The sequence below is a fragment of the Cuculus canorus genome, chromosome 28 (assembly GCF_017976375.1).
Source record: "Cuculus canorus isolate bCucCan1 chromosome 28, bCucCan1.pri, whole genome shotgun sequence".
In the NCBI taxonomy this organism is placed as follows: Eukaryota; Metazoa; Chordata; class Aves; order Cuculiformes; family Cuculidae; genus Cuculus; species Cuculus canorus.
The window spans coordinates 3,120,943-3,133,602 of record NC_071428.1 but is presented as its reverse complement, the minus strand read 5'-3'; the positions used below and the strand labels follow the sequence as shown (position 1 = coordinate 3,133,602).

The 12,660-nt window shown below is 60.4% G+C and overlaps 2 protein-coding genes across 2 annotated transcripts; one reads left to right on the top strand and one right to left on the bottom strand.

Annotated features, from left to right (window-relative positions):
- The first annotated feature begins 3,642 nt into the window (after positions 1–3,642).
- Positions 3,643–4,800, top strand: BGLAP (bone gamma-carboxyglutamate protein). Its single transcript, XM_054050638.1, has 3 exons — positions 3,643–3,703; positions 4,213–4,411; positions 4,565–4,800. The coding sequence occupies exons 1-3, from the start codon at positions 3,643–3,645 to the stop codon at positions 4,695–4,697; spliced, it is 393 nt and encodes a 130-aa protein (XP_053906613.1). The 3' UTR covers positions 4,698–4,800.
- A 209-nt stretch (positions 4,801–5,009) lies between these two features.
- Positions 5,010–12,310, bottom strand: PAQR6 (progestin and adipoQ receptor family member 6). Its single transcript, XM_054050645.1, has 8 exons — positions 11,612–12,310; positions 10,211–10,311; positions 9,875–10,002; positions 9,139–9,344; positions 8,225–8,351; positions 7,406–7,502; positions 7,182–7,326; positions 5,010–6,603 (listed from the first exon to the last, which is right to left on the bottom strand). The coding sequence occupies exons 2-8, from the start codon at positions 10,259–10,261 to the stop codon at positions 6,326–6,328; spliced, it is 1,032 nt and encodes a 343-aa protein (XP_053906620.1). The 5' UTR covers positions 10,262–10,311; positions 11,612–12,310; the 3' UTR covers positions 5,010–6,325.
- Between the last annotated feature and the right edge of the window lie 350 nt (positions 12,311–12,660).

Sequence of the window (12,660 nt, the reverse complement as noted above, 5' to 3'; positions counted from 1 at the left end):
ATCCCTTTTTTCCCCAGTTCTTTTCCAACCCCTCCCAGCAGACGCACACCCAGGGTGCTTCTCCGAGAGCCACAGCGTGAAGGATCCAGGGATGTGCTCTGCGTGTGTGGAGGCAAGAAGAGGTCAGAATGGCCCTGCCTTGGCTTTGTGGGCTCACAAAGGGATTTGTTTCCTTTTGAATCCTCTGTGATGACTCCTGGAACCAAACTGGGTTTGCTTTTACCCATTTGGAGTTGTCATTTACTGTCCCATCAGGATTTTGCCAACCAGGGGCTCCCTGGAGTCTGTGCTGGAATGACCCTGCAGGTGAGATGTAGGTTCCAAAGGAACGGAAACTTGTTCCCAAGGCTGGGGGAGCATTCTCCTGCCTGCACTGAGGGCTTGTTGCAAGCCAAGGGCTGCAGCAGCTCATAGAATAACAGAATCACCAGGTTGGAAAAGACCTCTTGGATCATCGAGTCCAACCATTCCCATCTGCCACTAAACCATGTCCCTGAGCACCTCGTCTACCCATCTTCTAAACACCTCCAGGGATGGGGACTCCACCACCTCCCCGGGCAGCCTCTGCCAGGGTCTCATGACCCTTCCAGTGAAGAACTTCTTCCTGATGTCCAGTTTGACCCTCCCCTGGCGCAGTTTGAGGCCGTTCCCCCTTGTCCTATCACCTTGGGAGAAGAGCTCAGCTCCCTCCTCTCTACACTCTCCTTCCAGGCAGTTGTAGAGCAATAAGGTCTCCCCTCAGCCTCCTCTTCTCAGGGCTGAACACCCCCAGGTCCCTCAGCCGCTCCTCGTCAGACTCGTTCTCCAGCCCCTTCCCCAGCTTTGTTGCTCTTCTCTGGACACACTCCAGAGCCTCAACATCCTCCTTGGAGTGAATTGAACCCAGGATTCGAGGTGCGGCCTCACCAGTGCCGAGTCCAGGGGCAGAATCCCCTCCCTGGCCCTGCTGGCCACGCTGTTTCTGATCCAAGCCAAGATGCCGTTGGCCTTCTTGGCCCCCTGGGCCACCGCTGGCTCATGTTCACTCAACCAACACCCCCAGGTCCTTCTCCTCCGGACACTTTCCAGCCACTCTTCCCCTGGTCTGGAGCTGCACAGGGTAGTTGTGCCCCAAGTGCAGGACCCGGCGTTTGGCCTTGTTAAACCTCACGGGTCTCAGCCCATCGGTCCAGCCTGTTCAGATCCCTTTGGAGACCCTCAAAACCCTCCAGCAGATCCACACTTCCTCCCAGCTTAGTGTTATCTGCAAACTTAGGGTATATTTGATGCCTTCATCCAGGTCATTGATAAAGACATTGAACAGGACCCAACCCCGAGCCCCGGGGACCCCCCTCGTGATCAGCCTCCAGCTGGAATTAACTCCATTGACCACAACTCTTCAGGCTTGGCCGTCCAACCAGTTTTCCACCCAGGAGGAGAGACCAGAAGGAGCCACTTTCCTAAGCAGAATGTTGCCTCTGCTCCTTGCCCACCTCCTGGCCCTTTGTGCCTCACGGCCATCGGCTCCTGCACTCCAAGGAATGGCTACAGCTTCTATGAGATTGGCCACCAGGCATAAACCTCTGCTTTCAATTAGAGGCAGCTGGAGCGACAGCCTGACCTGGGCATATTTTCCTCCTGCCATAAACAAGGCGTCCCCACTGCATTATAATCTAAATAAATTGGAGCCGTGGGTTGCTGGGATTTGGCTCCCATTCTGCGCTCTTGGCCCTCACCCTCTGTACTTTATGGCTTTGTTTGACAAAGGCTTTGGCTTCAGCATTTCTCTCCTGCTCCGCCTCAAAGCCTCCGGTTCCGCTTTCCAAGACAGGGTTGGATTTAAAGGATCTGCAAGTCTGGAAAGCGGTCAGGATCCCAAAGAGGAATGTCACCCCGGAGTGGCCCACAGAGCTCCTGCTGCTCCGAGCCCTCCTGGGGCTCAACGTGGGGAGCGCTCCGAGTGCTGCTGGGAAGGAAAAGGATGGATGGATGGATGGATGGATGGATGGATGGATGGATGGACGGACGTGCGATTCTGCTTCCCCCGTGGCTTTGTTCCAACTCTGCTCAGACCTGACTCACCCCGTGGCTCTGTTTTGGGGGTTTTAAGCCTGTTTTTCAGGGTCCATCTCTGGGAACAGGCACTGTTTGGGGTCGCAGCGTCTCCCTGTGGGATGTGGAAGATACCTGGAGATGGAGGGCGAGGACTGCTGCCCCACTCCTGGAATCATAGAATGGGTTGGATTGGAAGGGACCTCAAAGCCCATCCAGTCCCACCTCTGGATCATCTCCCACCGGACTGGGGGCTCCAACCCCCATCCAACCTGGCCTGGAACCCCTCCAGGGATGGGGCAGCCACCACTGCTCTGGGCAACCTGGGCAGGTGCCTCCTCCACCGCGGCGAGGGGCTGCAGCGACAATGCCGAGGGAGAATGTGCTGATCCCCAGGGCGAAACGTGGCCAACGAGTCCCCGTTGGCCCTTCATGGAAAGGAAACCCCCCCAGGTTTGGGCAGGAGAGTTGCAAAGCAGCAGCAGCCCTGCAGGAATAGAATCTATGAATCATAGAATCTTTTGGTTGGAAGAGATCTTTGAGATCATCGATCCCAACCATCCCTGTCCACTATTGAAACATCCCTGAGCACCTCATCTATGCATGTTTGAAACCCCTCCAGGGATGGGGACTCCACCACCTCCCTGTGCAGCCGTTCCAGTGCCTGAGAACCCTTTCAGGGAAGAAATTTTTCCTGATGTCCAATCTGAACCTCCCCTGGTGCACCTTGAGGCCATTCCTTCTTGATCTGTCACTTGGGAGAAGAGACCACCACCCACCTCGCTCCAACCTCCTTTCAGGCAGTTGGAGACAGGGATGAGGTCTCCCCTCATCCTCCTTTTCTCCAGGTTGGCCAAATCCAGCAGTGGGAACTGGGACAGCCCAGTGGGTGCCCAGGGAGCGCAGGAATTGCCCCACCCGTGCCTGTGACAGACTGGGAGAGTTGGGGTTGTTCAGCCTGGAGAAGAGAAGGCTCCGAGGAGACCTTAGAGTGACCTTCCAGTGCCTGAAGGGGCTCCAAGAAAGCTGCAGAGGGGCTGTTGATAAAGGCTGTGGGGATGGGACGAGGGGGAATGGGGATAAACTGGAGAGGGGCAGAGTTAGACTGGACATGAGGAGGAATTTCTTCACCATAAGAGTAGTGAGACACTGGCCCAGGTTTCCCAGGAAAGCTGTGGCTGCCCCATCCCTGGAGGGGTTCAAGGCCAGGTTGGATGGGCCTTGGAGCCCCTGAGCCAGTGGGATGTCTCTGGGATGGGACTGGATGGGCTTTAAGGTCCCTTCCAACCCAAACTATCCTATGATTCTAGGATTCTATGATCTCCCATCCCAGTCTGGGCGCTGGGAGCAGCCTGGCTGGGTGCCTCCGGCCGCTCTCGCCTGGACTGGGGCCGTGTTTCCCTCCCTGTGGGCTCTAACCGGTGACGGGGGAACCGAGTTCACCCCAAACCACAATTACTGCCTGTGCTGGCGGCTCCCAGCTCCGGCGGATGCACTGGAAATAGCCCTGCCGGGGCCACCAGCCCCTCCTCGCCAGTGGTCACCCAGTCCTATAAAAACCACTCGGCGATCGGTGGCTGCGCCCAACTCAGCGCCACGCAGGGAGGCACCATGAGGACCCTCATCCTGCTCAGCATCCTGACCCTGCTCGCCCTGGGGCTCTGCCGCAGGGGTACGGAGCATCCTGGGGTGATGGGGACTGGGGGGACCGGGGCTCTGCTGGAGGGAGAGAGATCTGGGATGAAGGGTTGGAGCAGGGGGATAGGGAGCAGGACACCCTGGCAAGGGCATGGGGTGATGGGATGAGGAGGAAAGGCTTTAAATTGGAAGGGGGAAGATTTAGATTGGACATCAGGAAGAAATTCTTCACCATGAGGCGCTGGAACAGGTTGTCCATGGGAGCGGTGGCTGCCCCATCCCTGGAGGGGTTCCAGGCCAGGTCAGATGGGATTTGGAGCCCCTGATCCAGTGGGAGGTGTCCCTGCCCATGGCAGGAGGTGGGACTGGATGGGCTTTGAGGTCCCTTCCAACCCAACCTAAGATTCTATGATTCCCTTCGAGGGCTGTGGATGAGGGCTCAAAGCTGGGGTGTGGGATGGGAGCCCCAAAATGAGGCTTGGGGTGAGGGTGAGGCCGCTCGTGGCTTTCCCGAGCCCTGAGCGCTCCCACCATCCCTCCCAGCTGTGGACACGTCCGTCAGCGCCAATGACTCGCCGAGCTCTGAAGGTGAGTATCTGCAGCCGGATTTTTTCCCCGCTGCCCCCCGGGATGAGGGGATGTGGCTGTTCTTGACCCCCTCCTCTGTCCCCGCAGCCTTCGTCTCCAAACGCGCCAGCGCGGAGGTGGCACGGAGACACAAGAGGAATTACATCTATGACAGGTACCTCCATCCCACCGTGCTGGGGCCGTCAGCTTTGGGTGACAGAGGTTCCCCAAGGAAATCCTGGTTTGGGGAAGAGCTGGGACCTCCCCAAGGGTCCCCCCGTGGGACCGGGTTCCCTCCAGCATCCTCTGCATCCCTCCTCTGTCCCAGCAGCGTCTCCGGTGCCGTACGGGACCCGCTGGAGGCCAAGCGTGAGGTGTGCGAGCTCAGCCCCGACTGTGACGAACTCGCCGACCACATCGGCTTCCAGGAGGCGTATCGGCGCTTCTATGGCCCCGTCTAAACCCCCCCCTTGAACCCCTGGATCCGCTCTGGAGCTGAGCTCAGAGCACGCACCCCCCTCCCCAACCGCGGTTCACCCTGCTGGCTGTTAACCCTGGGAAGAAATAAAGGCACAAGCGGTGTAGCCATCTCGAAGGGTGCAGAGGACGGGGTGAGACGGCCGTGGCTGCACCCCCACATCCTCCTCCCCAGCATGAGGGCCCCCCACTCCTCCCCTGCCTCTCCCATCACCTAAAGGCTCCGGAGCAGGCTGGGACGGTCACCAGCCGGAGCTCATCCCTGGTAAGGATGAAAGCAGCGCTGGCACCGCCGTTATTCCAGTTTAATGAAAAGCTGCTTGTCCCAAGCAGGGCGTTAGCGGAGCTGCGGGGCGGCTGCGGGACCCCCAGAGCTCAGCACCCTTCCCAGCCGCGGGATTCCCATAGCGAACACCCAGTTCCTTAAGCTGAAGGTTAAGAGGGGGAAGAGGAGGTGGGATTGGGACCCCAGAGCCATGCGTGGTGCTTTGCCCGCCACGGGCTGCGATCCCATCCCCTCCTGCACACGGCCACAGCCACGCACCGCTTGGGACGGGGCTGCTGGGCTCTCGTCTCCCACCCCAAAGCACCTGCAGCATCGCTGCTGCGTCCCCGGGGAGCGACAGCCTCTTCCCTGCCCCAAAGGCATCTCCTGAGCAGCTTCCAGGGTCCCACCTCACTGCACCCCTCACTCAGGGGGCTCAGCCAGCGCATGGCACCAATCCTGCTCCCCACCGGGCACTGATCCTGCTCCCGACGGGCACTGATCCTGCTCCCGCCGAGCACCACCTTTGCCAGCACTCTGCACCCTCACCTCAAACCCAATCCCTTCACTTTGCCCCCATCCGCCCCGTCCTCAGCTGCGCTCAGGCACTCAGCAATGGACACCAGGCAGTGGCCGAGGTGCAGCACGACCATGCATGCTGCATTGGAGCTGTGCACGCTGCAGCAGGGCCATGCACACTGTGTTAGAGCTCTGCACGCTGCAGCAGAGCCATACACGTTGTGTTAGAGCTCTGCATGCTGCAGCAGGGCCATGCACGCTGTGTTGGAGCTCCGCAGGGTCATGCACGCTGTGTCTGCTGCAGCAGGGCCACCCCTGTCACGTCAGAGCTGTGCGTGCTGCATTGGAGATGCGCAGCGGGACCGTGCACACCGCGTCGGAGCTGCGCCCACAGCAGCAGGTCCCACACGCTGTGCCTGAGCCATACACATCACCCCAGGGCCACCAGCGCTGCATCTCATCCCCAGCGGGTTGTGCCGATCCTGGCTGCGCGCGGCGGGCTCGCGGCGTCGCATGCCGCTGCGGTGGCTCTGGGGGTCCCCCAGCCCGGGGCAGAGGCTGAGTGCCTCCGCGGCGGCCGCTACGTGGGTTAAGTGCAGCGTAAGCGCTACGATACCCTCCCTGCAGAGATGAGTAGGATTAGCTCTATCTTAACAGTGGGGAAACTGAGGCACGGGATGGGGGCACACACAGAGGGACCACGGAGACGCCTCTTATGACCCCCCAGGACAACCCCAGCAGGACTCAGGCACCTGAGCCCCTCTCCCACCCCACCCCACACTTGGGGGGCAGGGGAGATCTGGGGGGGTCCTAGGTCCCTGCAGCCCCTCACCCTGCGGCATCCCGGCTCCCTCCAGCCCTTGGGGGGACATTAGTGGGGGCGCTGGAGCCGCCGGGTGCCCGGGACAAGGCTGCGGTGAAGGCGCCGATGATGGCAACGTTGCCCAAAAGCACCAACGCGGCAGTGCCGAAGGTGCCGGGGAGGCCGGGAAGGGGCAGGCGAGCCCGCAGCCAGGCCCGGCGCGAGGATGCATCGCAGAGGATGGCTTCCAGCTGGAAGTGGGTGCCCAGCACGGCGCAGATGTGGAAAAGCTGGTGGCTGTGTCCTGCATGAGGTGAGAGGTCAACGTCACCCATGGGTGCCGGGACCCCTCGCCCGGCTGCAGGGACATGGGGACTGGAGGGGTTCCAGGCCAGGTTGGATGGAGCTTGGAGCCTCCGGATGCAGCGGGAGGTGTCCCTGCCCATGGGAGGGGGTGGGACTGGATGAGCTTGGAGGTCCCTTCCAACCCAAACCATTCCATGACTCCATACTGGAGGTTGCGTTTGGGATTTGGGGGACGAGAAGCTCTCAGAGGGCTCATGAGAGCAGAGCAGAGCGGAGCAGAGGGGCAGAACCCCCTCCCCGGTCCCACGGCCTTGGGTGCAGCCCAGGACATGGTTGGTTTCTTGGCTGCTGAGCCCATGGCCAACTCATGTGGAGCATCTCCCTGGAGGGGTTCCAGGCCAGGTTGGATGGGGTTTGGAGCCCCTGAGCCGGTGGGAGGTGTCCCTGCCCGTGGCATTGAGTTGGGACTGGATGGCTTTGAGATCCCTTCCAACCCAACCCATTCCATGACTCGGTGACTGGGAGGCACTGGGAGGCACTGGGAGGCACTGGGAGGCACTGGGGGCTGCTGCTCACCGATGTAGTCGAAGCGTCCGGGCGCCAGGCGCTCAGGAAGGTGGGACGCGAAGAGGAAGCCGGTGAGGAGCGCGAAGAGGAGGTGATAGCAGTACCCGACCACCGCCTCGGTCCAGGCACAGTTGTTCCGGAAGCAGAAGAGGAGCTGGAGAGGAGGTGGGTGAGCAACGGGGTAGGGGCACCCCTGGAAGCACTCTGGGAGCTGCTCCTCACCCTGGACTCACCCGGGAGAAGAGCGGGATGTTGTCGTAGAGGAAGGGGTAGACGAAAGCCGCCGTCCGCAGCGCCTTGCTCCACCGAGGATGTTCCAGCTCCGGGAAGCTGTGAACGGGGAAGAGGGTGGGAAAGGGGCACAGATCCCTGTCAGCCCCCCAGCAAGGACCCTGCAGAGCCCGAGCCTTGGGGCAGAGCTGCTGCTGCGGCAGAGGATGCTCTCCCATTCCATTCCATCCCACCCCATTCCATTCCAGTACATTCCAGTACATTCCATTCGAGTACATTACATTACATTACATCCCATCCCACTCCACTCCATTCGAGCCCATCCCATCTCACTCCATCCCATCCCACCACATCCCATTCCATCCCATTCCATTCTATTTCATTCCATTCCATCCCAACCCATCCCACTCCATCTCACTCCATCCCATCCCACCCCATCCCATCCCATCCCACCCATCCTATCCCATCCCATCCCACCCCATCCCATCCCATCCCATCCCACCCCATCCCATCCTATCCCATCCCATCCCACCCCATCCCACCCCATCCCATCCTATCCCATCCCATCCCACCCCATCCCACCCCATCCCACCCCATCCCATCCTATCCCATCCCATCCCACCCCATCCCACCCCATCCCATCCTATCCCATCCCATCCCATCCCATCCCATCCTATCCCACCCCATCCCATCCCACCCCATCCCATCCTATCCCATCCCACCCCATCCCATCCAATCCCATCCCACCCCATCCCATCCCACCCCATCCAATCCCATCCCACCCATCCCATCCCACCCCACCCCAAGGCCGATGCCTTTACCGGGAGTAGCAGGAAAGGCCGGTACAGACGAAGGAGTTAAACGCCGCCGCGGGGACGAAGTAGCGGTGCAGCCCTGCGCTGACCCAGTGGTCCGGCGCGGCGTAGGCGCCGTAGGCGAAGGCACAGCCTGCAGGGGAAAGGCGGCAACTTGGGGGCCGTGGTCCCTGTCCCCATTCCCGTCACCCCGTGCAGCTCCAGGCTTGGGGAAGAGCGCCTGGAACGCTGCCCCATGGAGAAGGACCTCGGCGTGTTGGTTGGCAGTGGTTGAACACGAGCCAGCGGTGGCCCAGGGGGCCAAGAAGGCCACCACCATCCTGGCTTGGATCAGCCATAGGGTGGCCAGCGGGAGCAGGGATGGGATCTTCAACCTGGACTCGAAGCTGATGAGGCCACACATGGAATCTTGGGTTCAGTTTGGGGCCCTTAATTCCAAGAAGGACATTGAAGGGCTGGAGAAGGGAATGAAGCTGAGGAAAGGGCTGGAGAACAGGGGTTGTAGGAGGCATCGAGAGACCTGGGGCTGTTCAGCCTGGAGGAAAGGAGGCTGAGGGGACACCGCGTCGCTCTCCACAACTCAAAGGAGGTGGCAGAGAGGTGGGTGTTGGTCTCTTCTCCCAAGTGATGGATGATGGGGTGAGAGGGGACGGCCTCGAGCTGCGTCAGGGGAAGATTAGATTGGCCGTTAGGTGAAAGTTCTTCACAGAAAGGGTTCTCAAGAACTGGAACGGCCGCCAGGAGGTGGTGGAGTCCCCATCCCTGGAGGGGTTTAGAAGACGGGTAGAGGAGGTTCTTGGGGACATGATTTCGTAGTAGAAGGGTATGGTTGGAGTTGATCTCTAAGACCTTTTCCAACCTAACGATTCCGTGACTCCCAGCCGCGGTCTCCACGCCGTGGGGCGGTGGCAGGGGCTCACCCAGGCTGTAGAGGCTGAGGGCGCCGTAGTCGCAGAAGTAGCAGATGTGGCGGGCGCGCGCCGACATGGAGCTGAAGGTGTGGGCGCAGCTGGAGGCGAAGGGGTAGAGGCAGACGAGCAGCAGGTAGATGAGCAGCGGCCAGAGGTAGGGCTCCCGGCAGAAATCCAGGGAGGAGGAGAGCACCAGGAAGCGCCACACGAAATACCTGTGGGCACAGCACCCATCGGGGTGAGCTCCAGCCCTGCCTCTGGCCCCAGACCCATCCCTCCTCATCCTCATGCTTGTCCCCAGCCCGGTCCCCATCTCCACCTGTCTCTGTCCCCATTCCTATCTTCAGCCTTGTCCCCATCTCCCCCTCACCCCCATCCCTGTCCCCATCTCCACACCTGTCTCTGTCTCCATCCCCATCCCCATCTCCATCCCCATCTCCATCTCCATCTCCATCTCCATCTCCATCTCCATCTCCATCTCCATCTCCATGTCCATCTTTTCTTTGTTCCCATCTCCACACCTGTCTCTGTTTCCATCTCCATCATCTCCATCTCCATCTCCATCTCCATCTCCATCTCCATCCTTTCTTTGTCCCCATCTCCACACCTGTCTCTGTCTCCATTCCCATCTCCACCCATCATTCCCACCCCTGTCTCTGTCCCCATCCCCTTTTCCATCCCCATTCCCGCCTCTAGCCCATATCCCCACGTCCATCCTTATTCACGTCCTCATCCCTGTTCCCACCAGGCCGGCAGGAAGTGTGTCCAGATGTTGACTGTCTCGTTGGTCATCTGGAAGGAGCTGAGGACACAGTCAAGGGCTGAGCTCCCGGGATGCCGATATCCAGACATGATCCCATCCTCCCAGAAGATCTGTGAGGGCAGCAGGGATGATCAGGGTGTGGAGCAGCCGCCCCAGGGAGCCGCTCTGGCCTCGTGATGGGTGGGGAAACTGAGGCAGGATGAGCTGGGAGAGCCCCACCAGCTGGAGCAAAGTTGGGAAGGGAAGCCCTGGTGATCTTCCACCTTGGAAGAGAGAATCGAGAGGGAGAAACCCCTCCGCCCCTCCAACCCCACGTACCCGCGGCACCTGATGGACCAGGAAGATCTGCGGCAGCTTTATGGTCAGCATGGTGGGTCCGAGCGCTCGGGGCTGGAGGGGCTGTGGCACTGGACCATGTCCTGTGGAGGTGGGACAGAGCCTGCTGAGCTCGGGGACGCGGAACCTGGGACAGGCCCTGGGCGGAGGCTCATTCCAAGGAGCTTCTGCAGTGGGGAAACTGAGGCACGGCACAGGGAAAGCAGCCCAGCAGCGCGAGGGGCGTCCTCGGTGTCCCCATCCACCCACCTCTCCAGCCCAAAACTCACCCAGTGGGACAGAAGGGAGGAGAAAAAGGAAATAAAACAATAAAATGACCCAAAAAGGGACCCGAGACGCCTCCCACTGTGCTGTGTAGAGCAGAGAGAACCCGGTGGGACGGTGGGTGACGCTGTGGTCCCCTCCCGGTCACCGTGGGCCACCCGTGTCCTCAGAAGCCGTGGGAGGTGGCCACAGGGTCCCTCCCGGGAGAAGAGGGAGGACAGGACCTCTCTGGTGGCACTTCAAGGAAGGTTTGGTGGCGGACACGGCGTCTGTCCCGGCCTCGCTGCCTGCTCCAACGGAAATCCCCCCCAAAACCCTCCCGGATTCTGCCCCCCATGTGCTGCCGGAGGAGAATGTGCACCACCATCGCTGTGGAGGATATCACGGTGGCGGCTTCAAGGATCCGACTTTAAGCACAAATGAGCTCTTGGGCTCCTGGAGTACCGGAATTCTGACACTATCCCATCATCCCAGAAGATCTATGGGGCTGGTCAGGGGTGGGGCAGCCCCAGAGAGCCGCTGTGACTTTGTAGGGAGTGGGGAAACTGAGGCACGATGGATTGGGAGCATCCCAGAGAGCCAGAAACGCCAACAAACACCCACCAGGCTACACCGCGAGGTCCCAGAGCGCTGCGGGTTGAATCCTGGAATAGTTTGGGTTGGAAGGGACCTCCAAGCCCATCCAGTCCCACCCCTGCCATGGGCAGGGACACCTCCCACTGGCTCAGGGGCTCCAAACCCCATCCAACCTGGCCTGGAACCCCTCCAGGGATGGGGCACCACCACTGCTCTGGGCAACCTGGGCCAGGGCCTCCTCTCCCTCATGGGGAAGAAATTCCTCCTAATGTCCAATTTAAATCTTCCTCCTTTCAATTTAAAGCCATTCCCCTTCATCCTTTCACTCCAGGACTCTCTCAGAAGCCCCTTCCCAGCTTTCCTGGAGCCCCTTTCAGCCCTGGAAGCTGCTCTGAGGTCTCCCCGGAGCCTCCTCTGGGCTGAACGACCCCAACTCTCTCAGCCTCTCCTCATAGCAGAACGGCTCCAGATGATCATTGACATCCAGGAGATGGAAAGAGGTGGATAAAGCAGAAGGAAATTTGGGAACGCATTCCCACTGACCTGAGCGGATCCTGCTGGCACGGGGGGGGCTGAGGGCAGCTCAAGCGCCGGACGGCGAAGGACAAATCCCAGCAGAGGCTCCTCCGCTGCCGTTGGGTACAGAGACCCCTCAGGAGGAGCGGGGTTCGATGAGCAGGATTGATGCTTCCAAAGCCCCCATCCCTGGGGATTCCTTTACCCGCAGAGGGCTCATGTTGGCGGCTCAGCTCCACGGCACGGGCAGAGCCGACGGAAGCTGCCTTGCTCCAGCCGGCGTTGGCAGGAGAACGGTGGGAGGGTTCGGGATGCGGTCCTGGTGCTGCAAAGCTGCTCCAAAATCACCTGCACGAAGCACAACCTACTCGGGACAGGGAAATCCCATCGTTGGGCAAGAGAAATGGGAAGAGGAGGCACGCGGAGATGGGTGGTTGGAGAAAGGGAGGCTCTTGGGGCTTTCCAAGGACTCAGCTCCCAATGAGCAGGACCAGGAGTTCCAATTCTCAATCAAGGCTTAGCTTCCTCCAGTTTTCCAGGAGCAAAAACCCCCTTCGGTTCATTCCCAGACCCCCAGGGATGGGACACCCCTTGCCCACCCCGGCACCGAGCTCATCCACAGCCCCCAGCGCTGGGAGGACTTTTGGCGCAGCCCCTTCCAAGCTGGAAGAGGCATTTCCAGCCCCTTCGGAGGGGCCCGAGCGGCACTGACAGATCCCTTTGTGCCTCCGGAGCGGCAGCATTGGGACACAGGACACGTCTCGCTCTGTGAGAAGAAGGCGCCCACAGTTATTGTCCCGCAGGGGACTGGAAGCCAGATTTGCCTTTTCACAACCGCCCTCTCCGTCCCTTCCCACCGCTGGCAGTGTCCAAAGGGCTGGAGAGGGGGAGTAAACGATCGTACCGGTGCCTGGCTCGGTGCTTCCCACTAGCAGAAGGAATAAAGGAGCTTTGGTGTGGATGAAAACAGCGAATGGAAGACTTTTTGTGGGGTTCCCCCCTATAAACACGGCCCTGCAGCTTCTCCGGGTCGGGCTCTGCTCCCAAGTGATGGGATGAGAGGAAACGGCCTCAAG